This window comes from Ruditapes philippinarum, unplaced genomic scaffold, assembly GCF_026571515.1.
Source record: "Ruditapes philippinarum isolate M1 unplaced genomic scaffold, ASM2657151v2 ctg2539_1_1_1_1, whole genome shotgun sequence".
In the NCBI taxonomy this organism is placed as follows: domain Eukaryota; kingdom Metazoa; phylum Mollusca; class Bivalvia; order Venerida; family Veneridae; genus Ruditapes; species Ruditapes philippinarum.
In genome coordinates this window covers 71,757-98,396 of record NW_026855773.1, presented here as the reverse complement: position 1 = coordinate 98,396, position 26,640 = coordinate 71,757, and the positions used below count along the sequence as shown (strand labels likewise).

General features: G+C 30.3%; 2 protein-coding genes across 2 annotated transcripts; both read right to left on the bottom strand.

Annotated features, from left to right (window-relative positions):
* Nucleotides 1-568: 568 nt before the first annotated feature.
* Nucleotides 569-5,534, bottom strand: LOC132744319 (proprotein convertase subtilisin/kexin type 5-like). The gene is made up of 5 exons (XM_060732995.1): nt 5,441-5,534; nt 5,053-5,127; nt 3,760-4,791; nt 3,061-3,229; nt 569-1,794 (listed from the first exon to the last, which is right to left on the bottom strand). Exons 2-5 carry the CDS (start codon nt 5,111-5,113, stop codon nt 1,791-1,793), a joined length of 1,266 nt encoding a protein of 421 aa, XP_060588978.1. The 5' UTR covers nt 5,114-5,127; nt 5,441-5,534; the 3' UTR covers nt 569-1,790.
* Nucleotides 5,535-13,219: 7,685 nt separating this feature from the next.
* Nucleotides 13,220-26,587, bottom strand: LOC132744314 (receptor-type tyrosine-protein phosphatase kappa-like). The gene is made up of 20 exons (XM_060732991.1): nt 26,164-26,587; nt 24,835-25,869; nt 24,225-24,396; nt 23,837-23,895; nt 23,273-23,572; nt 22,918-23,039; nt 22,522-22,609; nt 21,218-21,276; nt 20,788-20,824; nt 20,261-20,364; nt 19,783-19,911; nt 19,415-19,563; nt 19,038-19,173; nt 18,714-18,833; nt 16,824-16,920; nt 16,172-16,236; nt 15,747-15,881; nt 15,209-15,337; nt 13,589-13,752; nt 13,220-13,400 (listed from the first exon to the last, which is right to left on the bottom strand). The coding sequence occupies exons 1-20, from the start codon at nt 26,222-26,224 to the stop codon at nt 13,220-13,222; spliced, it is 3,342 nt and encodes a 1,113-aa protein (XP_060588974.1). The 5' UTR covers nt 26,225-26,587.
* Between the last annotated feature and the right edge of the window lie 53 nt (nt 26,588-26,640).

The window sequence follows — 26,640 nt, the reverse complement described above, 5'->3', positions numbered from 1 at the left end:
AATTTTTATATATGAAACAATCACCACATCGTGAGGCTGTATCTTTCATAGTTTTATATTTATAATTGTTCAACTTTATGTTATATTAATATAGCAAGTTTTCACATATATCCTTTTTATCCTGTAATATAACCTTGAATGATAATTCATTTTATCTGTTGCCAATATGTTCAGTCTATTTACAAAAAAAATGAAATTATTGTTTCTCTGTTACCTGTTCATTAAATCTATAGATCAAACATGTGCTGTCTATTCAATTTTTGGAAAAAAGATTTATTCATATGTAATCAATTGATTTTCTGGTTGATATTTTCCAAGAAAGACTTCTCTGTCGACCTTGTTTGATTTTATTCTCAATATTTATATACTTATGTCTGACCAGTCATAAAATTTGTTCAGCCATAGAGGTGAAAACTTCTCCTCCAAAGTAAGGACCACCTGTGATCATTCGTTGTGTATTTTAAAATGGGTTGTCATTTGGATGTGTATATGTTTTTTTTTGTAGGGATTGATGTCAGTATGGTTCATTCATTTGCTCTTCCAAATTCCGATGTCAACTTAATCAACCACTCCATTAACAGGCCTTAACAAACCAAGTCTGCAACATTTTAAATTTTACCGTTTTTTTGCGTTCTTTAGGGATTCCGATTTTCTATACTCTTATTATTTATACAGTTGTGGATACAGTATTTTTCTTAAAAAATATATATATGTTTTATAATCTTGAGTGTTAGAATACAAAATGTCAGTACAAGTGGACTTAATTGTAGAATTGAAGCGTATCACATTGTCGTGCTGGTTGTGTAAGTGCCAGCTACAAATTAAAGAAAAAGAACCTAAAGTTTATTTTTTGCATTAGGAAATTGACACTTTTTACAGTAGCAAGACTTGAAAAAGAAAACTATCTTGTACGAAATTTTACTCCTGTATTTTTGCCTAAAATACACCTGTTTTTCTGTTAAAATTACAGCTGTATTTTTCTCCAGTTCAGATAAACTTATAGCAAATTACGTCTGTATTTTTTCAAAAATACAGCCGTTTTACACCTGTACTATGAACGAAATATGTGAATTAACCGTATTTTTATACGGGTCCAAAATACAGTTGTACTGCTTTACAGCTGTTTTAAATACAGGTTGGGGCGTCCGTGGCCGAGTGGTTATGGTTGTTGACTTCAAACCACTTGTCCCTCACCGCTGTGAGTTCGAATCCCGACAGGGACTTTGGATTCTTTTATGTGAGGAAGCTATCCACCTAGCTTACTGAACGTCGGTGGTTCTACTCAGGTGTCCGTTCGTGCCTGAAATAATGCACGTAAGGGCACCTGAGGTCTTCCTCCACCAGTAAAGCTGGAACGTCGCGATATGACCTATACTGTGTCGATGTGACGTAAAATTCAAAACAAACAAATAAAAAAATTTTGTTGGTTTCACTAGAAAATCACTAAAACTCGTTTTCCTTACGTCTATGACAATGCTGTTCTTAGATCTGAAAATAAATAAATAAATAAATAAGTAAATAAATAAATAAATAAATTAATACATATTAGAACAACAATATTTCAATCAAGTACTTAAAGTAAAATTAATATGAGATTTATCAAGTAAAAAAAGATAACAATTACCATTGTATACATTATCTGTGGTCCTCTTATTACTCAAACTCTCGTAATTATTCGTCACGTCATGATCAGCTGATTCAGCATTTGCATCTCCGACATCAGTTCTTGTGTTATAGTATGTTGGATTCTCAATGTTAGGTATATTATCTTTAAACGTTTTATTCGCGAGCTACCTGTATTAAATAATAAAATTTATCATAAATTAATTTTATTCTTTAAGATGATAAATGGGATTTCTCCTGAATATCTGTGTAATCTTGTTCCTAATACAGTAGATGAAACAAGTCAGTATAATCTTCGTAACTCAACAAATCTCCAAATTATACCTACAAGAACTTCTCTATACGCTAATTCTTTTGTTCCTTCAACATTAAAAGAATGGAATGAGATACCACTCAATGTAAGAAATGCAAACTCATTAAACAACTTTAAGTCTCTCCTAAATCAGGGAAGTAGCAAAAGCTATTCTTTATTCTATTACGGTGACAGGAAATATCAAATACTTCACACGCGACTCCGGAGAAATTGCAACTCTCTCAATCAACATTTATTTTTAAAGAATATTGTTCAATCGCCCCTTTGTCTGTGTGGTGAAATTGAGTCAACCTACCACTATTTCTATGAATGTCAAAGATTTGATAACATAAGATGTATTCTGTTTAATAAAGTATCAAATATTATAGCTTCTTCATTAGAGATCATCTTGTTCGGAACGGAATCCAAATCAATTGAAGCAAATGAGATTATATTTTCTGCAGTTCATAAATATATCAAACTAAGTAAGAGGTTCGAAACATGATTTATTAATACATCTTGTACTCATTATCACAGTCGTTTTTTTACCATTAAATTTGTATTCTCCAGAACCAGCCAAAGCAAGTCAGTTCTTAATGTGCTAGGATAACGTTATATTTACAACTAATTCCCCCAATTTATTATATATGTCTGAATATGTATGTATTCTTAAGGTTTTTTTTCTAACATATGTATATCTAATATATGTATATGAATTCATACACATTGTCTCAGTAGATTGATGCCATCACTTTGTTGTTAATTCAAAATAGAGTCGGAGAAGAACTATATAAGATTTTATATCTTTCGTTCTAATCCATTTCATCATTGTATATATTGAATGATTGTATATTATGTACTGTGTATGATTATGAATAAAATATGTTTAAACTAAATAATAAAATTAATAATATTACTATACATATTTGCATATAACGTGTACTTTAAGAATTAGGTAAAGATGCAAGTAACAGCCGACATAATAAACTTGATAGTTCAAAATTAACAATTAAATAATAATTAAATAGCAACAATAACATCATGTTTATTATCATTATTATTAAAATTCACAAGTAAAGATAATTTGTTTTACATTAAGAACACATGCACATATTGTATAGAATTAAATTAGTGAATACGTTCACCTTCTTCTAGATAGGTAAAACAATACAGCAAATACTACTATGGCAGCACAAGATCCAAATCCAGAGAAATAACCAATGGTTAAATAATGAGCTTTATCGTCACGTCGCACAAATGTTTGTTGTTGTGTAACAGTTTCGGCTGACATTGTTGTTGTTGTTACTGATATTTCTGTAGATATAACATTGACTTGTAATAAACATCATCATAACAACGCTCTATTGATTACTGGCACAATTTTCTTGTCATAAACTGCACAAACAGTCTTTTAAGATCAACACAGCCCTCGAGACAGGGTTTATTACAGGTGAAAAAAATATTATCATATATCTATGTTTGCTATGAGTTTTATTCAGTGCAAATGGCTAAGGTTAAGTACTATGATTTTTGTTACCTGCAACAAGTTTAAACATTCGTACGTATAAACTAATACCTGCGTACATGATAGTAACCAACATCTATAGTAATGCTAACAAGTTTAAACAAGACGAAGTATTTCTAATATTCCTTAATATCGAAAGAAAAGGCAAATTATTTCATTTATTTATTTATTGTGATAATGAATTTGATTTAATCCAAATCAGTCACTTATATATTTAATAAATTATTTTGAAATAAATTCATCATGACCTATACTGTGTCGATGTGACGTAAAACCCAAAACAAACAAACATCATAGAAATCATATGCACACTGTTTACCGATTGTGATTATTTGAGTACATCCATCGCCGATCAGTCCATCCTTACATCCATCTGTACAAGTACCGTTGTTTCTATCACATTTAAGATCTTTACATCCACTAGGACAATGTTTCTCGCATGTATCGTCCCAAAATGATTGGTTACATTCGTTCAAACAATATTCGTCTGTCTGTTCACATGTACGTTTATCATTTATCAATATGCATGCATGATTGCATTCTAAACTGCAATCGGTTGAGTAAAAATTACCTTTACACAGTAGACAACTATTTGCGTTATCTTTTGGGCACTTAAAACACTTGCTGTTACATGTTTCTGAACATGTTTCACCAGTCCAACCCGCATTACATTCTCCTTGACATATTCCATTACTATCACAATCCGTAGAACATTCTTGTGAGCAGGATGATGTGTGTGACCCGCAAGTTTTACCATTAAATATTTGTCCTTCTGGACAATCAGCGCAGACTAACGAATCATTGTGTACTTGACACTTATTACAACCTTCAATAAAACAGTCTGGACATTGCGTGTCTTGGAAACATGAAACACAGTGAACGTTGTTATTAAACTTAAAGAGATGAAAACCATGATTGCAAATATTACATGTTTTTCCATCCCTACAATGTTTACAATTTGACGGACATGTTTGACATAGTGTAACGACATCGCTCTTATACTCATAATATCCAGCTCTACAACCACTTGAGCATGTACGTAAATCACAACGTTCATCGGCACATAAACTACAGTTATGTTGACATTGAAGTCCATAGAAACCAGGCTTACACTGAGTACAATATCCAGTACCATCATCGCATTCACTATTTAGACAATTGCCATCACAGTTGAAAGTACATCTTCCTTGCAAACTTAACTTTTTCGGCTTACATGACGTACAGTCATCCCAGCTGTTACAACTTTCACAATCCTCGGGGCATGGCAAACAGAAGCCACTTGATAAATAGTAAGATGATTCACAACTTGTGCAAGTTGAACCAGAGCATGATTGGCAGCCAACATTACATTCTGTAAACATTTATATATTTCAACTATTTACATATGTTTAGATATATGTATTACCATATATACAAAATAATAAAACAATTAAATCCTTACCCAGTTTAATAGACGTGACCATAAAACGAACTTAATGTTAATCTTTGTGTTCAACCGAATATGATTAATATTAGGCCAAGTGATTAAAGTTTTCAATATTTAATAATACATCTAAGGCAATAAAGAAAAAGTATTCCACAGTTAAAAATGTTATGAAATAAAACTACTTACCAGCAAATACCATATCAACAAACTGTACTATTACCAATGCTGAAATTTCCTTCGTATCCATGTATGCAGTCTAATCTAAAGAAAGTAATTGTATACATATTGATAATGGTGTGATTAACTTATTGAAATGTTTTCAAATGTAAAAGCATTTACTACACGATGCTGCGTTTATAATCTTCATTTTTGGGTATACTTTTACTTAAAAGATGAAATGACACTTATAGTATATTATTAGTCTTAGAAGTTAATAATATTCATTGTAATAAAACAGTTTTAGACATTTTGAACGTCTAACATTAAGAATAAAGGTACTATTAAGCTAAAACAAAAGTAGTGAGACTTTAAAATTATAAATTTTTAAAATGATAAAGAGTCAAAACGTTCTTACAATACCAATATCCTATCCGTTTTTTCCTATTAGTGTTAATTTAAAGCAAAATAGCTTCTTTTTTGAAATATAAATGTAAACAACAATGGTGGTAATACATACCTATCTGTTTAATCATTAAAAAAATAAAACTTGTTCAAAACTTCCTCTTTACATATTTGTGTAAAGAATATAAAGTTTTGAATTGGATACAGTATGCATCAGTGACTTTCTATATGGGGATACTAAGTGCTTAGCGCTATTTTTTAGATGTATAATAATAATTTAAAAGGATTTATATGTTCGAATGCATTTACAAGTTTTGAGCTTTTTTAACGCAGTAAATTTATTATCTTAGTATAATTTGGTATCTTCGCGCATTTGAAAAATCTACTCCAGAAATTGAATTCAAGTATTTATAAAGCTGAATTTGTTAAAGAGTTGAAATTATGAAGTAATGAAGTTTAGGTCGCCAGACGGTATTTTGTTCATACCTGTATTTTAAAAGGACCAATTACTACACTTCTCAACAAAAGAGTTTTAACAATTTCTTTTGTAACTGTGGCAAAATTGATTATTTTGAAAATGATTTGAATAATTCACTTTCGAGTCTGAATGAAATATTTTGTTTGCAAGATTTCCAGTTGCGCATCTATATTGAAACGGAATTTATTTTATCATATATATGTTTAAAACTACTTAAACATGTTCAATAATGTTTAAAACTACTTAAACATGTTCAATAAATATGTTTGGTCAGTGGGAACAATTGAGCCAATTCTTAATCAATAAATCAGCTTCATTTTGTAAAACTTAATTTACATTTTAGTCAGGTAATTGTTTTAAATGTTCAATTTTCGAGCTTCGATTTCCATTCTTGTTCCGTCAAACTTCGTATAAGGATGTCGAACTACAGAGATAAGGTACTCTACAAACTAGAGACATGTTTATAAATATTTAGTAAACGACTTTTTTATGATACCGAGCGTTGTTTCGATCCATCATTGAATTTCATGATTTAGGCGTAACCTCGTAAAACTTGTCTCAGTCACGTTTTAACAGCTTATTCTAGTGTAATATGACACGATTAATTCGCTAATGGCTGAGATATACACGGTGCCTATTTATGTTTCGAATGATCTAAAATAGTAATGTCAACGATAAATTTCACTATAGACTGAATACACCAAGAACAATTATGTCCATTAAGTGCATTAATTTTAACTTCCGCTATGAGCAATTACAATTGATAGAAATGCTGGTATTCCAATTACGTTGAAGAAAATTAAATCCCGTCAAATGTAGGATTAAAATGTGAAATCAGTTCAGTATGGTGTTTTGAATAAACATCTTATACAATGTACCATAAGGTACATGCAAGAAAAGAAAAAGAGTAGAAAGACTCAATGCGTTTATATGATATGTAGGAGCAGAGAAAATAATAATCTTTTAAACAGATTAAATTGTTAAATGTTGTAACCAAGTGTTCATACAAGTAGTATAATTAGCGCAGGTTACTTTGTAAGTTCATTTGCTGCTAAGGACAAAACAAGTCGTTTATAATTCTCAAATGAAACTAACTGTATTTACATACGATGGACATAATACCATGAAACAGTGATGCATAAAAGAGAACATGAATAGATAAAAAAGCTTTGGAAAGCACATAGAATTTTAAACACCTATTACAGAATGCATGCACTTTGCAATTTACATCAGTTATCATGTACAATTTTATTCAAACATAGTATTACAGTGCAAGTTACCGTCCAAGTCCCATAGCACCGGATTACGCAGAATTTAACATTTAGACATGATAAAGGGTACAATTTTGAATTTAGAAACACCCGCAGATGTGTTCAAAAGGCGGTTATCCTGGAACCTTCAATGCGACAAACTTTCGTGCCTTTCCATGAAAAGCGGCGTATGGTCCCCAAGTAAACAAAATCATTAGTAGCTTTATTTGTAATTATTAAAACTATTTTAACAGTATCGAATGTACATCAGTGCCATCTGTGATATTGTTTGTTTGTTTTCCTGATGTTTTTACGCGGTCCATCCACCTAACTGGCTTTCTAGGATACACCGTGTAAATAAGGCTTGAATGAGCACCACAGTTGTATTTTAAGCAACATATTTATTGCCTTATCAAGACAGTTATATTAATAAATGTTTACAATGTTATTTAATTTCTGTATACTTAAGATATTAACTAACCTATTCGTGTCAAAAATACTAAAGTTAGTAAATAAAGTTTGATAATGATATTTGTTACAAAGACCCTCAAATTTCGTAAATGTTGCACCGAGGCAATGCTTGTGACCTCATAAAAAGTGTCTTAATCACATTTTTCTCAATTGTTTATGCTACATTGTACTAATTACACAATGAACGAACATAAAACGTTAGCCAGGTCGTCATTCCCACGAAAAATGATCTTTAAAGGCAAAACTATTTTTGTAAATATTTATAGTATCTATTTATTGCTTTCAATTAAATTTGTGTCAGATAATTTGGTATGCTTACTTTCTGTGTTACTTCTGTCGGCAATATTTTTGCACAGATTGTCCTCTTTTTCTTTTGCAGAATTCCTGTGTCATTACTTTCTGTAAGTTTTGCTGATCTTATAAATCTTACATACGAAGTTTGCACATATTGCAAGAAAGCAAGACAAAATTCGAAAGACTGATGTCATAAATTGATATATTAAGATGTTGCAATTAGATAAAAACAATTAGAATATGCTCTAAGGACGATGTGATTGTAAAAGATAAACATAAATGTCACATAACGCGCCTCGATTGTAAACCGAATTAACAAACCTTTTTCCTCTACAATTCACAAAATATTAGATCTGATCTGTTCAGTTTAATTCTAAATTTAAATTTTAAATGCACTTTTGTACACATAAGACCATCTAAAATAATTTGAATTCAAAGATAAAAGAAGTGATATACGCAAAATTTCGATCGTTGTTGGTTGATTTGCAATATATGAATTATTTTTGTGTCTTTCGAAATAATTTATCTATCTGAATAATATGCTTCTTTTAAAAAATAGTCTGGACATTTTCCCCTATACTAGTCACATCGTGTACTTTTATTAGTCTTATCGTTTAGTTTTAGGTCGGAATTCTTCTTAGTTCGACACGAAGATATCAAGCATCCTTCAAGCCCCTTAAGGATAATCAAATTAGGAAAATGCTCGTCCTCTAGCCAAAATTAGATTAATGTATATTATTTTTCTTGTTCAATCTTTAATCTGTCTAATTGATTATAATGCTTAGTGTATGATAGTCTTAGTTATGCATATCACCATAATGATTGATATTTTAAAATATGAAAGTACACTACGTTAAGTGCAGCGAAAATAAGGTGGAGCAAGTTGAAATATTTATAGGACAATCTGGGACATAGCATATTCATATTCCTATAATGTATAACACGTGTTTAAATCATTATAAATTTACACTGAGTCTTTGATCTTCTTAAATGGCGGTAAAGAAAATTGTTATTAAACCTCCAAAAGTATCTAGTGTATCAGTGTTTATCATTTCTTCGCTTTGACCGAGAAATCTTTTCTCTTTTTTCAGCATTTAACCTCATAAAATATATTTTCACAATTTTGCTTCTCTGTTCAGAGTCTTTTGAAAGTAAGATCACATAGATGAAAACCAATCAATGTCCTTTAAGTCAACTCAATGTTATGTATTTTACACAATGCCTCTATAGCAAGAATTGAATTAAAAATAAAAAAGTAAATAAATAAATGTTTTTACTTTTTTTGGCAGTACCGATGCACAAATGTAATGATTGCTTGACGTCGTATAATTATAATATATACGAGGGTTGTCCAAAAAATTCGTGCACTGTAGTAATTGTCGTGAGAGTTATTGATAAAAAGACATGAATTATATATCACTTGAAGGGGAAATTTATCTGTAATAAGAAAACAAAAAAAAACCTGTGTACCCGACGTGTCGAGAAGAAAATGAATCATCATACAGTTACCTAGGTAACGTAATACCGGCGCACGACATAAAATTGGGTTAGTTCATTATTTTGATGTATCACAGTGTCCTTAAAACATTAAAATTAAACATCAAAATTTAGGGAAAAGTGTGTGTACGTATTCCTGACGTTATTAGAAAATATGACGTCATTTGCGCTTTTGTAACGATTGTGAACAAACATTTCTGTGTGGTCGTCAATACTGTCATTACGTGAAAATGTCAGTCTCTAAACGTCTGGAAATACGGATGACATTAAATTTTGCGCAAATATTGGTGAAACACCGAGAGATACCTATAAAGAACTTAAAGGGGGAAGCGGGGCCAGTTCAGCGTCATGAAAGTCTGGTTTTTAAATGGCACAAACTCTCTTTAGAGGGGCGAGAGTCGGTAGACGATGACAACCAATCAGGCAGATATCCGTCCGTAATGCAGGCGCATGTGACGAGGGTTGTCCAATATATTCGTGCACTGGTGGAATATGCTACATGTACGTTGTATAAGAACAATAAAAACTACAGAATACTTTGCATCAATCATTCCTCTATTGACAGTAAAACAAATTATGATATGCAAAGCAAATGCCACTTTACTAGCAACAAAAAATAATACAATCACAGTAATGAACTTACCCAATTTTTTGTCGTGCGACGGTAAGACGTTACTAAGGTAACTGTATGACAATTTTCACGACATGCCAGTTACACGGCTTAATCTTTTGGTTTCTTATTTGAGACAGATCACCCTTCAAGTGATATATAATTCATGTTGTTTTATCAATAACTCTCTCGACAATAACTGCAGTGCACGAATATTTTGGACAACCCTCGTGTATGTACTATTTTCCATTGTAGGAAGTTTGTTGACTGATTATTACAGTGATTACGCATAATGTAGGAATGTGAAAAAAAAAAACACAGGAACTGTTCAATAGGAACGCCGAATCTGAGCCTATTTGGCATTCGGTTTGTGGCTTGGCTTTAATAGGCAAAATGTTATGTCACCCACTAGCATATGGAACAAAAAATAACTATAAATAATGTAATTTTTTAACTCGTATTTATTTGAACATCTTCAATAATTTTTCATGTCATTAATTTATTAAAGCGTTAGTATTACAAAGCTAACAATTATAGCATACAGCAGTGTAACAATAAATTGTAAAAATAAATGCAAGACGTATACAAATTTTGCAATAGGATACCTTAATTATTTAACACCAATGGTGGAATGTGAAAAAACATTTTTTTTTTTTCAAATGTCAATGTATGTGTTGAATTAATAAACCATATAGTTCGAGATCAACTATAGAACTATATCTGCGAAGAACTCATGCAGAAGAAGCTTAAGTGACTAAAGTGACAACAGTGATTAAAGAGCTAGCTACAGTCTTCATCTGTAATTTAAATGTCTGTACTTTCAAGATACATGCTGAAAAGATCTATAGTTAATTAACCAGTAATGGAGAGGATATCAATGCTAACCAATAGGAAGATGTTGAAAATCTATGTTGAAAAGACTATTATTTTAAAACCACTTTTATTTAAAACATAATAAATTTAATATGTACGTTGGAGATACTTTATTTCTATACAACTCTTGGACAGATTATTAACCGATGTTGGATTATAAACTGTATTTCGACAGGCTGAATTAGTTAATAGCAACTTAATGAACTTGTTCAATTAACATTTACTTTTCGAATCTAGTTTAAAATGCTCAAGTGTATAAATCTCTTCTATAAAGATAAATATTTACTTATATATTTTGATTATCATAATTTATAAAATAAAAGCATAACCCGTAAAACACAGTAAGAAAAGCTTTATCATAAATATATCTTTTCTAAACCTGAACTTCTAGTTAAGAATACATGCTTTATGAAGAGTCTGTATTTTATTCTTATGTTATTATATAATATGCTATACTGTGTTAAAATGTAAGGATACTCGAGAGCTATGCAAAAGGAAAATAGTTGACAATTTCAGACTCCGTTTATTGATTCCGCTCATGAGATGAAATGAAATATATAAACTTTAGTTATAAAAGTCATTATAGCTCATAAACCTTTTTGGATAAAAACTTACTTTTAGGGAAAGAAGCAAAATTGGTACAATAAATACTTAATTTATATAAGCCATAAAGCAAAGACTTACACACAGAATAATATTTCACTCATATAATATACGTTAAAGGCAGTTATTTCTTTAATATATTGATTTATATATTGATTTTTCATAAAACTGATACTTTCTTTTATCATAATCATAATATAATTTGTTTAAATTATTTATATATTTATTTTTATTACACATGGCAGATATAAAAGTTAAATAGTAGTTATTTTTCTACCAGTTTCTTATACCACTACTGGATTCTGGATTCATAATGGTATATGTAATCTCTTTTGTCATAATATTGATAATATCATGTTGAGAAAAAATAGAACAATCCCGAACTTAAATATTTACTTGCATGAAATGTGACAGTCTTATATTATATCATTTAATTATATACTTTTAAATATTCAATGAGCAAATTAGTATCATGTTTTTCATTAATAAAATAAAATGACCCGGAACATAGTAAAATAAAATCGAAATGTTTATATTAAGCACACAAATGCATACTGTTCGCTAAATGCATCGGAAATAACAAATACATGCGACTTTAGATAAACAAAAAGCTGTTAGAAAACCGCTATAACAATATTTCAAAACATGACAATACTGTACCGTGTAAATGTCTTTCATATTTATAAACGCGTCTTTACATGTTTTAAAAAAAATGAGTATTCTTTCAGAAGAAAAAGGCATTGTTATGTTGTAAAATTGAATTAAGAACGTGTAGATGCATATCACCTGAAGAAAACGGTGCTCGAAGAGGTGAAATATTTTTAAAATAAAGGTTAGGAAATGTTAACAAAATTGCATAAAATACCAAAAGACTATAACTGATTTTTTGCGAAAACAACACTAAAACATTATGGCTCAACTTTATGCATGGCCAATGAGAAATATGTATTTTCAGAGATTGCAAGAGGGCACACAAAAAAAAACTTTCCGAAAAAAAAAAGCTATTAGGCATTTTTCAAGCCTTTAAAAAGTGTCAAATTTGTGTAAAAAATGGACAATGGGCAAGTAATTTAATTGATCGTAAAAAGACGAATTTTCTTCAAACCCCATTTTACAAAACAGCTCGTTCATTAATTTTATAGTATTCTTCTTTCGGAAAATCGCCAGCAAGATATTTTACATGTTGGTAAACAAAACCTGAAAATTGTTGTCTGAAATAAATGTAAATTAATAATTTAGACCTAAATAATTTAATAAATAATAATAATTTAATTTAATTTAATTCTCCATGATATCAATTTGTTAACAATAAACTTGTATTTTTTTGTGTTTTATTTTATGTTTTAATTTAAACAATCCAGAACTCTTCCTTTGGTAGACATAGGGAAATGTTTTGGCCTTGAAATTTGGACAATAAAGGCGAATTTATTTTACCGACTATATTTGCCGAGAAGATAAAAATGCTAAGTAAAAATACATGTTTGCGAAAGGATTTATTAAGATGAAAATTCTGAAAATCAGAAAAGTTCAAAATAATGATAACGTTGGGTGATATTCGTATAGGGCACATGTTTACTTATTTATGCAATGTGAAGTTGACAATAGACAACTTTTGACTTAATAGCTCGTCAAAAAGAACAACTTAAATAAGAAGGCCCAAGAATAGGAGAATAGTTTTTCGAAACTGCATATTAAGATAGTACCTTAAATTTAGAGCTAATTCACAATGCCTTTTATGAGGGTAGTTAATTTATTACTTACAATGTCGGTAAAAGCTGACTTCCTCCTTGAACGCAGTTGGCAAATGGTATTCAGGACACTAATTTCATTCTCAAAGAAACACTTTTCTGATATAACAGAGACAGCACAAAATAAACAGCTTCGTTCAGCTCCAGTCCTATATATAACAAAATAACATATGCAACAACTTTCAAAAAAGATACAAGCCGATTCAAACACACACGTATAAATTTAGCTACACAATCAAATGCACAGGCATACAAGTAGTATGATTCCTCTTTATAGCGGAACAACAATAAATCGAATTAATTATGAAAAATTGATCTCGCAAATAGCAATACTTACAAGCAATGAACTACGATTGGTCTATCTACTCTTTGACCTTTGATCTCATCCTCAACATCCTTGGCCAGCTCTAAAAACGGCTCAACCATAGATGGGACGTTTTCTGACTGATTCCATCCGTTATACTGGTAATGTTTCAAATGCAGCTCTCCTCCAGAAAGGTGCTGTATGTAACAAAAGTTTGCCATAAAGTGTTCATAAAATATACCTGATATACAGTGGTTTTAAATATAAAGTATAAAAAGACCTATTGTTTTACGTTACTTAATGTAATGCATTTATCAGGGTTATTTAAAGCGACATTCGGTTATCATAAACGTAAGGACGTTCGGGATTGAAATTATATAACAAGAGCTGTCACAGGAGACAGCGAAGCTCGACTAATAAAATACTGGACACAGGAAGACAAAACTATGAAAAAACATGAAAAAAACAACTATCAATTATGTAAAATTATGTATAAAATTATAGTAAAAAAATAACATTGTTAACATAAATTCCAAGATCAAGGGGAATAATTCTAGAAATAGTCATGCTAGAGTTATGACCCTTGTCACACAACATGTGTAATGATAAGAAATATATATTTGAAGTTTGAAGTAGATACCTTAAAAAGTAAAGAAGAATAATATTTCATAAAGAAAATCCTAAGTTCAAAGAGAGATAAATCTGTAAATCTTGCTTCAAGAGTTATAAACATTGTCACATAAAATGTAATTGATTATAAGGAATAAATATCTGAAGTCTGAGGTAGATACCTTTATAGTAAAAAAATAAAAAAATTCTAGTAAAAAATCTAAGTTTATGGGGAGATAATTTTTGTAATATTAATGCTAGAGTATTGAACCTTGTCACATAACATGTGGTTAATGATAACGTACATATATTTGAAGTATGAAGTTGATCCCTTAAGAAATAATTAAGTAACAGTGAAAAATAATATTTTTAAGGAAATTCTAAATTCAAAGGGAGATAAATCTAAAAATAATGGTGCTAGAGTTATGAACCTTGTCACATAAGATGGGGACGATGATAAGGTACATATATTTGAAGTATGAAGTTGAACCCTTATAAAATAAAGAAGTAACAGTAAAAAATAGTATTTTTTAAGGAAAATGCTAAGTTCAAGGGGAGATAAGTCTGAAAATATTGGTGCTAGAGTTATGAACCTTGACACATAAGATGTGGTCGATGATAAAGAACATATATTGAAGTTGATACCTTAAGAAATTACAAAGTTATAGTGAAAAATATTTTACTGCACCAAAACTTAAATCTGAAATCTGGACGCGGACTCGAACGCCGGGGCGAGTAGGACAGCCTTCCATATACTTCGTATAGTCGAGCTAATAATGAATTTTTGACCAGCTACAACTGAAAACTCCCAAATAATTTACACCTTTGCTTTTTCCAAATCTTCATTGTTCTTGCAGGATTATGTATCATCTTGAACAGTGAATAAAGTGAATGAGGTGAAGTATGTAAAATGAAAAACAAAAATGTTCGAATCTGGAAAAAAGCCAAAGCCTAAACTTTTATGCATTAAACGGGACATCAAAAAGATCTGGCGTAATAATTCTCATAACTTATTTTCATCTAAATAAATAATAAAACATCTACCAATCCAGTGCGCGATATTGTCATGTCCCGTATTGTACCATAATCCGTTGTGTCAACCGTCTTACAAGTTACTTGGAAATGTCCAACTTTGAACACCTTTCCATCTTGCGGTAGATAATGTCCGATAGACTGAAACGATTAATATTCAAAAGTGACAAACCTAAATAAAATGAAATATCATTTTTTTCAATCAGTTTCTGTGAAAATCAATAATAACATTTGATCAGAATGTTTAGCAAACATTCAAAATCAGTCTAAATTATGATTTGGTATGTACATAAAGTAACATATAAATAGAATGATTTAGAATTCAAAGACATCTTAGAGTCTTAAAGCTTTAAAGGTGATTCTTTGTTTACCCACCCCAACTCCCAACATTTGTTTAAAGCAAACATTTGTATTGCCTTAATTTTTGTTTTAAAACGACGCTAAAAAGAAATATGTTATGTATGGATTAATTTGCCAACGAATACTATTAAATAAAAAAAATTATATAATTATTTTAAACACGCTAGATAATCTATAAATGTGCACTAACTTTATCTTTTAGGTTTTCGTCGTCCAAATTAATAACACAAGCACATTTTTCTTGAAAAAGCATCGATATAAAGTCTTCAACTGTATTTGGCATTGGCGTCTGTGATGCAATGAATTTGTTTGGATTTTCATATCCCTGAAATTGAGATATTAAGTAAATATAATATCATATAATATAGTTTAGTATAATATAATATAATATAATATAATTTCAATTAATACTATAACTTGATGATATTTAAAATCTGTTTATCATAATTTATGTCTTAAATACACCATAACATGTATCAATACAACTAAGGAGGCAATTTATATATTCAATAAAAGTAAGGGAGGCAACGCAAGCAAGGTTCATGAAAATATATTGAAAAGGGAGACAATCGAAACTTCAAACGATATCAAAATTACTTTTACGCAAATACTTACATTAACATAAACAGCATTGATGTAGTCATGCTTTGTTGATGACAGTCTCACTCTGTAATCATCGCCTACACATAAAATAGGATGTTATTTTTTAAAGCCTTAAAATGTTATGTATAAAGATCTATTTTCGGCTTTAAATCACTTCCTTATGTACAACAGGGAATTACCCTAAAACTTATTTAACAAACCATTCGCAAGGTTTTCTATTCAAATGAGATTTTCATAAAAATATGGTATATTTACAGACGGTTATTTTCTATTGAAAACGCAGTGTGGTATTATATTGTTGAAATACAAAGAATGTTTAAACTTTTAAATTTTAACAACGTTTGTACACAATTTTGAATTACGGGTTGGTTTCCTAATCTTTTTTAACAGATCCAAACTCATGTTAATTTTAATAATTATTTTATATTTAGTAAATTTAATCCACTCTGTCTGCCAAACGATCATTAAGTCAAAATTCTACTTCTATTTTATGTAATTAAAAATGTATTTTATTTATTATTTCCATCCCTTTGTGGCACTGATTTATTATTATCACTATCAGTGAATGGATCTTATTAGTTTTTAAATCATAAAAATGTATCATTATTATTATTATTATAGTGATAAAAAAGCTCAGAGAAAGATATAATGTTAATCATCATACCAGGAATGTCAGATCCGTGTCTATTTTCCTTCCTTACTTTCTTGTTAGCAGATGATTTTCTATCAAAGTCTTTCGGCATAACAACATCAGTAAATGTCTGAAATGTTCAAACAGTCATCCACAGTTATAATTGTTACTAGAGGGTATAGAGCTGCAAAAGGAGGTCATATAATCCCGTTAAATATTGTAATTATAGAGATTGGAATAATAGTAACTTACATAAATTGAATAATTATAGATTATTCTGCCCCTGAAAAAGTTTAAGTTTTATTTCTGTAAAGTGTTTTATCTACGGTATCTCGTTATAGTGTTACTAATAGGTTACTACTGTTGCTCTTTAGCACTTATTTAAGTTATATTGATTTCGCTTTAGTATGGAAATTACTACTTTGTTTAAATGTAGTTACATTAATAACAGATATTTTTATATTCAACACTTCTTTCTTCAGTTAACACACATGCAACATGCAATCATTTATCAAACAGTAAAAAATCCATGTCTGCCTTTTGTCAAGAAAGAATAATTTATTTGTGCGCTTTTAAGATGAATATACATATTTGAAAAAAGCAGCATAATGTTTTGTTAGGATATTGTAGTTACCTGTTACTTAGATAATTAATGTTCATTGGGTAACTTAAACACGCATTAGTAAAACAAGCTCTTACAAATGATCACAAGGCTTAGCGTTTATTTTATTTCTTTTATTTGCTATTTCCTTTGCCAGATATATCCGCTTTAATCTGTTTAAATCTTAGGCAATTTTCTATAAGATTGACATTAATGACCTGGTAATGATCATTACTCTATTTTGCACAATACTTGTATGTTCAACGTATGATGCAACAATAAAAGTTTCAATCAAAAATGGGAGTACTTGTGAAATATATACATGTATTATAATATACATGTATAGTCTGTTTAACAGGTAATGTAGGAATGATTACTTTCAAATGCCCAAAATAACAAGAGCGATCAGTGATCACACGTGTCGCCTCATGATGACCAGTTTCATGTTGGGACAAGTTTTGTGACAGACGGAGAAGTGATCGAAGTAGTGGCGACATAAATTCCAGTAAAGTTAGGATGAAATTGCCCCAGTAGTTTATGAGGAGTTGTGGGGACAAATTTTGTGACAGACGGACAGACAGACAGACAGACAGTGCACAACAAGACTTGGTACTGATCATTCCTGTAAAGTTTGGACAAGATTGCACAAGTAGTTTATAAAGAGTAGTCCGGACAAGCTTTTGTGTATCTGGCAACACACAGAAAAAACACCTTTTTATCAAAGGGCCATAGCTCGGCCAAAAAATCATTCAACCGGAAAACCTGTGCAATATGCGCAAGGACTTGAGCTACAGATCAATCCTGTAAAGTTTCATTGAAATTGCATTAGTGGTATAAGAGAATTAGTCCGGACAAACTTTAAAAATAAAAATTATTAAAGGGCCATAACTCTTACAAAAATCATTGAACCAAAAAATGCTGACAATATGCACAACTAGGCTTGGTACTGATCATTCCTGTAAAGTGTGGATGAAATTGCACCAGTAGTTTATGAGGAGTAGTCCGGACAAGTTTTGTGACGGACGGACAGATGGACAGACAGACGGACAGACAATCGACGAAGAAGTGATCCCTATATGTCGCCACTACTCCGTAGAGGCGACACAAAAATGATTGGGTTTGAAAAAAAACGTAAGGGACTTAAATATACAACAATTAGAATGAATAAAACAGCAATAGCTTTCTGTTATTATTTTTCATTGAATCAGTCGGGTGTGACAATTACAGTCAGTAAACTGATTTTTTTCTAAAAGAATGAAGGATATTTCAAAATAAACAAGTTATTATAATTACACAATTAGTATTAAAATATACATATGTACCTGAAATTGATGTGATATTTTATCGTCTGTCATGATGCGAGGAATATGTGTGACCGGAAGTGGATCGGGATCGCACGTGAGGGCATACAGAAGGCATCGGTGAAGAAATATGTACTGTTCCTAAAGAAAAGGAAGAACAATACTTGTACTTTCATAACATGTTTTGAATAACCATAATAATGTAATACTGGATATTTAATTATACCATTAGCAATATCAAGTATTATATAAGAAAAAGCGCAATTAATATCTATAAATTCATGATTTATTTATGTGTGTTTCAAAAAAAATGCAAAACATAAAACATTTTATATGATATCATACCAGGTTTTGGACCATGTGACCTCTTTGTCCACGTAGTGCCATCACACGACCAAAAATGTCAACACAAATGTCATTCATGCCTTCCTGTATAAGTGTATCTAATGCGATATAGGTTCCAGTTCTACAAATTCCTGCACTGTTACATAATACATAAAAAGATATAGGAATCATGATCAATATTAACGTACTATTCAAGCTTTTAGAACGAGTGGCTATAAAACGTTCTTATTTTTTCCGTTTCAGGTATCTTTTTGGAGTAAGTTATTTGTAACAACAAACGTTTGTTGCACAGGCTATTAATTGACTAAATATGTTTTTGACAATCTATATGTATTTATGCTTATTGGTCATTTGTATTGTACTGGAAAACCAAATACCTGCAGTGTACCACTATAGGGCCAGCATCGTTTGACTTTGTTTGTTCAACTTTGTTTCTAAACTCTATCAGAGAGGCAACATTATCTGGAACTGATCGGTCGGGCCAGGCGGTATAGTGATATTGTGTCACTTTCCTCGATCCAGAACCCTTTGAAATATAAAAAGACATTGTTACCAATGGTGCATTATATTTTGAGGTCTGTAGTTTGCAAATTATTAAAAGACAAATTACTTTAATCTAGGGACAGAGATAAATTTTGTTCAACATATTAGAAAGAACAAACAAATAGGACATTAATATCTTAAACGATAATCAAATCAAAGGTCATTAAGACGTATATTTATATTTTGGTACCATATAACATACCTGCACATTAACAGAAAACTCCCTTGAAGTGAATTCAGAAAATATTTTCTCAGCAATGCACACCACTTTGTATCCATGGTAATTCTTTGTTTTCCCTTGATCTGGCCAATACTGCTCACATTTCATTTTCTATGAAGTAAGCAAAGCATCATTTCATTTTTTTATGTTCCTGACAATAATTCAATTATTATGTATATAACCAAATTATACGTGACCCAATATAAGAGGACAGTACAATTAATCATACGTAGCAAATAGTATACTTGGCTTTATACAAACTGTTTTAAATGCAATTATTATTTAAAGTATGCATATATCTCTAAGTATATGTATAATTTTATTATTTTGTTTAAGTGTATAGAAAATATTTCTAATGATTCTAAAATAATAAGTTTTAATCAGAATGAAAAAGGATAATCAGGAAAAATACAAAACTGAATCAAGTTTCTTTTTCTGGCAAGTGTGGTAATATACAAACCCCAGACTCATCTAGATTGGTCAACATAATAATTTTATCTGTTTTTTCTTCCCATATCATCTCCCAAAAGTCTTTATAGCCATTCATTGTATCTTTAGTTGGTCCTTAAATCAGTAATGAGTAAATCAAAGTAAGAGGAATATTAATTAAAATATGACACCCTCAAGTTTTAGAATTCCGCAAAATCTGTAAGTTATATCTTCACATTGCCTTTTAATGACATTTAATTTACAGCACAAAAGTCGGAAAAAAAAGACGTGCTTCCAGAACAAAGCGAAAATAGTTCACGGTTGCAGACTCGGATGTAATGAATCAGTCAAGCGAAACAGTGTCTTTTACAACTTAATAAAGAACTTGTTTTTAAAACTGAAATCAAGAATAAAAAGCGTGTATGTAAGAATAAATAAAATCTTTAGATCAAGAGCCAAGTGTTTGCAAAATTAAATATAATTAGATATAGTAAAATCGTTTTTTAAAACTTTTAAATTTCTCCTATATATTTCTGAGATAAAACTGAGTAAACATACCGAGAGAGGCTATGTACTCTGGATACTTCTTGTGTCCCTATATTATGAAACATGCAATTAATATGGAATATTTCCATATATAAATATCCATATACAAACATCGATGATAATTATTGAATATCGTCTGGTCAAGCAATGTTAAGTTCTTGTCAACACAAACAGGTATGCTAATTGGTATATTTTGTTTACACTAACTGTTAAGAAAGAAATAGATGACACCATCAGTATGTTAAACTACATTCATGTATACATGCATACGTGATATCAAATGATTGGTTAACATAGGATCGTCAGTGAAAAATGTTTACATGCTGAAAAAAAAACGTGCTAAACATGCAATTATTCCTCTGTTACAAATTACCAAAAAAACAAAGTGTTACAAATTATTAAAATCAAAAACAAACAAACATGTATGCGGGTTTATACATACATCAATATAGTTTGCGTTGATATAGGTTTTACTTTGTAAAACAACACGAGTCGCATCATCTGAAACAGAGTAAAAAGTGATCCCTCTTAGTGCTCGAATTAATGGGCACTGTAGGAACTGTAAAATTGACAAGATAGGACAGTTATATGCCTTAAATGTCACCTGTATGCAAAATGCAACAAATTTACCGCATGATTTATGAGTTCTGGACATTATTTGAACTAAAGCTTTGCCATTAGAAGGGCTTTTTTCAGAAATGAGGAAACTCTTAATAATCAATATCATCATTATGAAAAATATTTTCCTTTTGCTCATTGTTTAGAAACAAATAATGTCATTTAAGTAACGAATTAAACAAGCAAAATGATTGTTTTTAAACGAATTATTTTTAATATGTATAAAAATGTAACCCCACCCCACCCACTTTTAACACTTATTGGACTATTTCCCTATTTTGAAATATCCCTAAAAATTTTCCACTATCATGGGTTGTTTTCAAAGTTTGCCTAAATTTTCTTAAATGTATATTGGTTGGTCTTGAAAAATATAAAATACTATTACCGTGTAGTTTTTATTCTATTAAACTTTGAAAATATCTGGTATCATATTTGCTATTAAATTTGGCATTATTTAGTACATAAATACCTACAATAATTATGTAATTAAAATGAAACACTTTTTTCTTCCCTAAGGGTTCTGAGAGATTAATAAAAATGTTAAAAAGAAAAAAAAAGAAAGAAAAAAGTTGCCCCTTCTGGGGTTTGAACCCACGTCCTTCAGTTTCAATACACTTTACAGTAATTCTGGCCAATTTGAATATTTTTCAAAGTGGAGATAGTACATTAGGGGTGTACTACCTTAATGCAAAGTACATGTTGCATGTTTTAGGGTAAATATAAATATTGTAGATATAAGTTGAAAGCAAGGATATTTAATTGGATATGTGTAATTTGAATAAAATGAATATTTGAATATAACCATGCTCGTACTTTGTTGAAAGCTGTCTTCCCTATGACTTGTCATGTTAATTTGGTAATTTCTTAAAACAAAGTTTATTTTTCTTTAATAACAATATGTTTTCATATTGTTTAGAAATTAACATATCTTCTATCAGTCTGGTCAAAAGGTGTTTATTTTACATTTAAAACGAAACTGGTCAGAAGTCAATATCAGTGTTTTCAAATATCATATTAAAGGACATTATAAAATACGAGTACATTGTATAACGTAAATAAATTTCGTAATGAAAAATGAAACCAGCAAAACCTTACGAATAATATCTTAAAATAAAAACAAATATTTACATGCATACACTCCGTTATATCTGTTTTTCTTGCGGTTAGTCCGAGTGAGAGCTTCGTCACAAGGCCTTGTCAAACCTTTAGGTAGTTTCTAAAATGTACAAAATCGTAACAATATTACACCAAACGTTAGAATAGCTGAATTATTATGTACCGTCAAATTTATCGTAGATATATTAATAAAATTATAGTTACAAGTACATCTTTTGAACCGATAATTTGATGCAATTGTAAATTTCTTGAAGTATAAAATTTCAACATTTAATTGTATTCTTCCAGCTATAATTTTAGTTTTATATCATTTTGTTTGGGTTTCAAACTATAAAAGAGATATTCCGTTTCCTTTACCCTATACAAAAATGTTGATATGTTAACAATATTTCGATATAAATACTTAACCTCAAACTCATCTTCATAATCAGTCTTCTTCCTGACGTATTCCAGTAGGTCAGATATTTGAATCCGGCTTCGAACCAAACTCGCTGTATTGTAATATAAATCAACACTTGGTGGATTTACTTCTGTAATTTAAAAGGCTTTGTTGTAGCCTATATAAATTGATGTGTAACAGAAATACCGCACAATACATTATATACTTTAGAATAGTAAGAAACTTCCTAAAACATTTATCCTTGTTCATAATTTTGAAGTTTTTATCTAATACAATTGATATTTCTGACAATTAAGTGAAGAAAATTACAGACACACTTATATGTAAATTTAGGCATCCCGACCGTATACGGTGAAAACAAACCTATTTTGATAAGTTTAGAATTTCCTTCATCTAATTCCTCTAACTCTATTTCATCAACATCGGTTTCTTCTTCTGTTTTGTTTTCAGGATCTCTATCAATAGTAATAGTCGCATAGGCACCATCTGAGACAGTTGTTTTATCATCTAAATCTATAGCAAAATTATCATACATTGTCTTTGGTTTGCTAATTTCCCGCGTACTTTGTTTCTTGGGCTTGCGTGGTTTGTTAGGTTGAGCATATATGTAATCCTGAATTTCTTCAACTGCTGCCGAGTTTTTCGTTGGTTTTGAATACACATCTTAAATCAAAGCAGAAATGAATAGATGTAATAGTTTTACATAAGTAAAATAAAGATAATAACTTCAGTCATTCAGCATAAAATATAATGTGATCTAACAGTTGATAATTATTTAAAAAAATTTGATTATATGTCACACTGATACATTATCATCTCCTCTTTAACGATTTTAAGTGATATTGTATTGTTAATATATGTTTTGTAAATACATAAATTATGCCAATATCTTTGGATATAGTTTTTATCTGAAAATGTAATACATACTATGATCTTCTGCAACAACTACCTCATGTTGATCGGATTCTTCTCTTGGCGATTTCTTTCTGTTGTATGAATGAAAACTTATACCATATGATAATAATTTATAAAGAAAAACAAGATTTAAATTACATTAAAATAAAAAAGGAAATCGTAATATTCAATCTAAGGATAATGAACACACATCTCGATCACATTTTTATTATACGTAGAATTATGCGTCATGAATGATGCCGGTTATTATTTATTAATCTTTTGTTTGCTTTTTTATTTAGAAACAAGATAGAGTAGGTGCTTCAGCTTTCAGAAAAAATGTTGTAGATTGATAAGAATTTGATTTCTGTTCACAGAAATGAATAAACATAATTAACTACATTGTATTTTTGATTTATACCTTCGTTTTAAGACAAAAACTACCACTATGATCAGTATCAAGATTAGAACGCCTCCTCCTGCTGATGCTCCTATGATTAGTTCGTTGCTTTCTTTCTTTTCCTGTACTGCCATCTGTGTACCCTCCGTTAAAGTTTGGTGTGAACTTGCTCTTGTTTGACTAGTTGTTATCTCTGACCAAATTGAGATATTCAAATTCAAATAACAATAACAAATACACGTACAATGATGATCATGTCAAGCAGATGCAAGTATAAGTGCATAAATACAGATGCATGTATATGGGATTAAGCGTAAGGATGTGCTAATATTTGCATATTTGCCGATAATTAAATAGCTGCCATGAACAAAACTATTAAAGTTTACAAATATATGTCCTTTTAAAGGCATTTGGACAACTTTATAAAAAGAAACACATTTGTAAAATCTAAAATCTTTAATTACCTTAATAAAAAAGTAAGTACATGTAGTGTGATGGCTCCCGAGTAGTGTTTTGTTAATGCCACCATCAGTTAGGGCAAAAAGTAATAACAATCTATGTTTTTTTTTTGTAATTGTAAACTTGATAAACAATCGGAAATGAATTCATTACAGTACAAAAAGCTTTTTACCGATTGTGGTAGTTTGAGTACATTTATCTCCACTTAGTCCATCCTTACATCCATCCGTACATGTGCCATTGTTTCTATCACATTTAAGATCCTTACATCCATCAGGACAAGGTTTACCACAGTTATCGCCCCAAAATGTTTCCTTACATCCGTTTAAACAATATCCGCTTGCATGTTCACACGTTTGATAACCACTTTTTACTATGCATGACGGGTTGCATGCTAAACTGCAGTCGGTTGAGTAAAAATTATCTTTACAGAGAAGACAATTATTTCTGTTACCTTTTGAGCATTTTAAGCATTTGCTGTCACAATTCTCGGAACATTTTTCACCACTCCAGCCATTATAACACTCCCCTATACATACTCCAGCACTATCACAAGAGTTAGAACATTGATTTGAACATGGGATTGTGTTGTTTTCACACGTGCTACCATTGAATATATGTCCTTCTGGACAATTTGCGCAAACCAATGCATTATTGTGTATTTGACACTGGTAACAACCTTGAATGACACAATAGTCCGAACATTGCGATTCTTGCTGACACGACACACAGTGAACATTGCCATTAAATGCATAAAGATGATAACCATCATTGCAAATATAACATGTCTTCCCATCCGTACAATGTTTACAATTTGATGGACAAGTTTGACATATTATTTCGACACCGAGGTAAGAATTATAATATCCAGCTCCGCAATTACTGGAGCAGGTACGTAAATCACAACGTTTATTTTCACATAAACTACAATTGTGTTGACATTGAAGTCCATAGAAACCAGGTCTACATTGCGTACAATATCCAGTATCATCTTGACATTCATTATTTAGACACTTACCATCACAGTTGAAAGTACATCTTGCGTGCAAACCATACATATTTTGCTTACATGAAGTACAATAATCCCAACTGTTACAGCTTTGACAATTTTCGGGGCATGGTGAACAAAAGCCATTTGATAAAAAGTAAGCTGGTTCGCAACTTGTGCAAATTGACCTAGAACACGATTGGCAGCCAACAGAACATTCTGTAAATATGAACATTTTTGCCAAATTACATATTCCTCCAATAGTTTTTGCATATTTAAATATTTTAATTTATTTGTATTTCCACATTCACAATGTAAAGTGCCATAAATATGCTGAGACAGATTTGTTTAATAAAAAATATAAGTCTAAACCTGACACAAAATAAGATATTTTAATAAAATAAAAAAATCAATATGTCATAGATGCATACAAAAAATGAAAGGAACATGTTGTAAAAAAATCATACATTTGATTTTTTAAAAGACAAATTATAATGACGTAAAAGAACTTACTAGAAAATACCATATCAACGAACAGTACTAGTAGAAATCCTGACGTTTCCTTCAACAACATTATCCAGTACTCATATGTGTAAAACTATCTAGAAAATGGGAATAATATACATATCGATATTAATTTGATCCACTTATAGCAATTCCCTCAACTATTTATATTTAACACATCGCTAAACAAGGCTACTTTTATTATTTTTCTTTTGTGTTGGTTATATCTTGAGTTTACATTTGAAAGTGTCTTTGTATATGTCCTTTGTATAATAAGTTAAAGATGAATTATAATAATAAAATTTTCGAATGTGTTTTACTTAAGTATTAAGTCACAGTTTAGCTTAAACATAAAGTAGCAAGACTCTTAATTATACTGAAAGAATGATCACAATCCTGATATCGTTATTTCTATTTGAAAAAAGCGGAAGTACTTAAGAAATATCACTTTACATTCCTAAAACGAACAAAATATATAATTAAAAA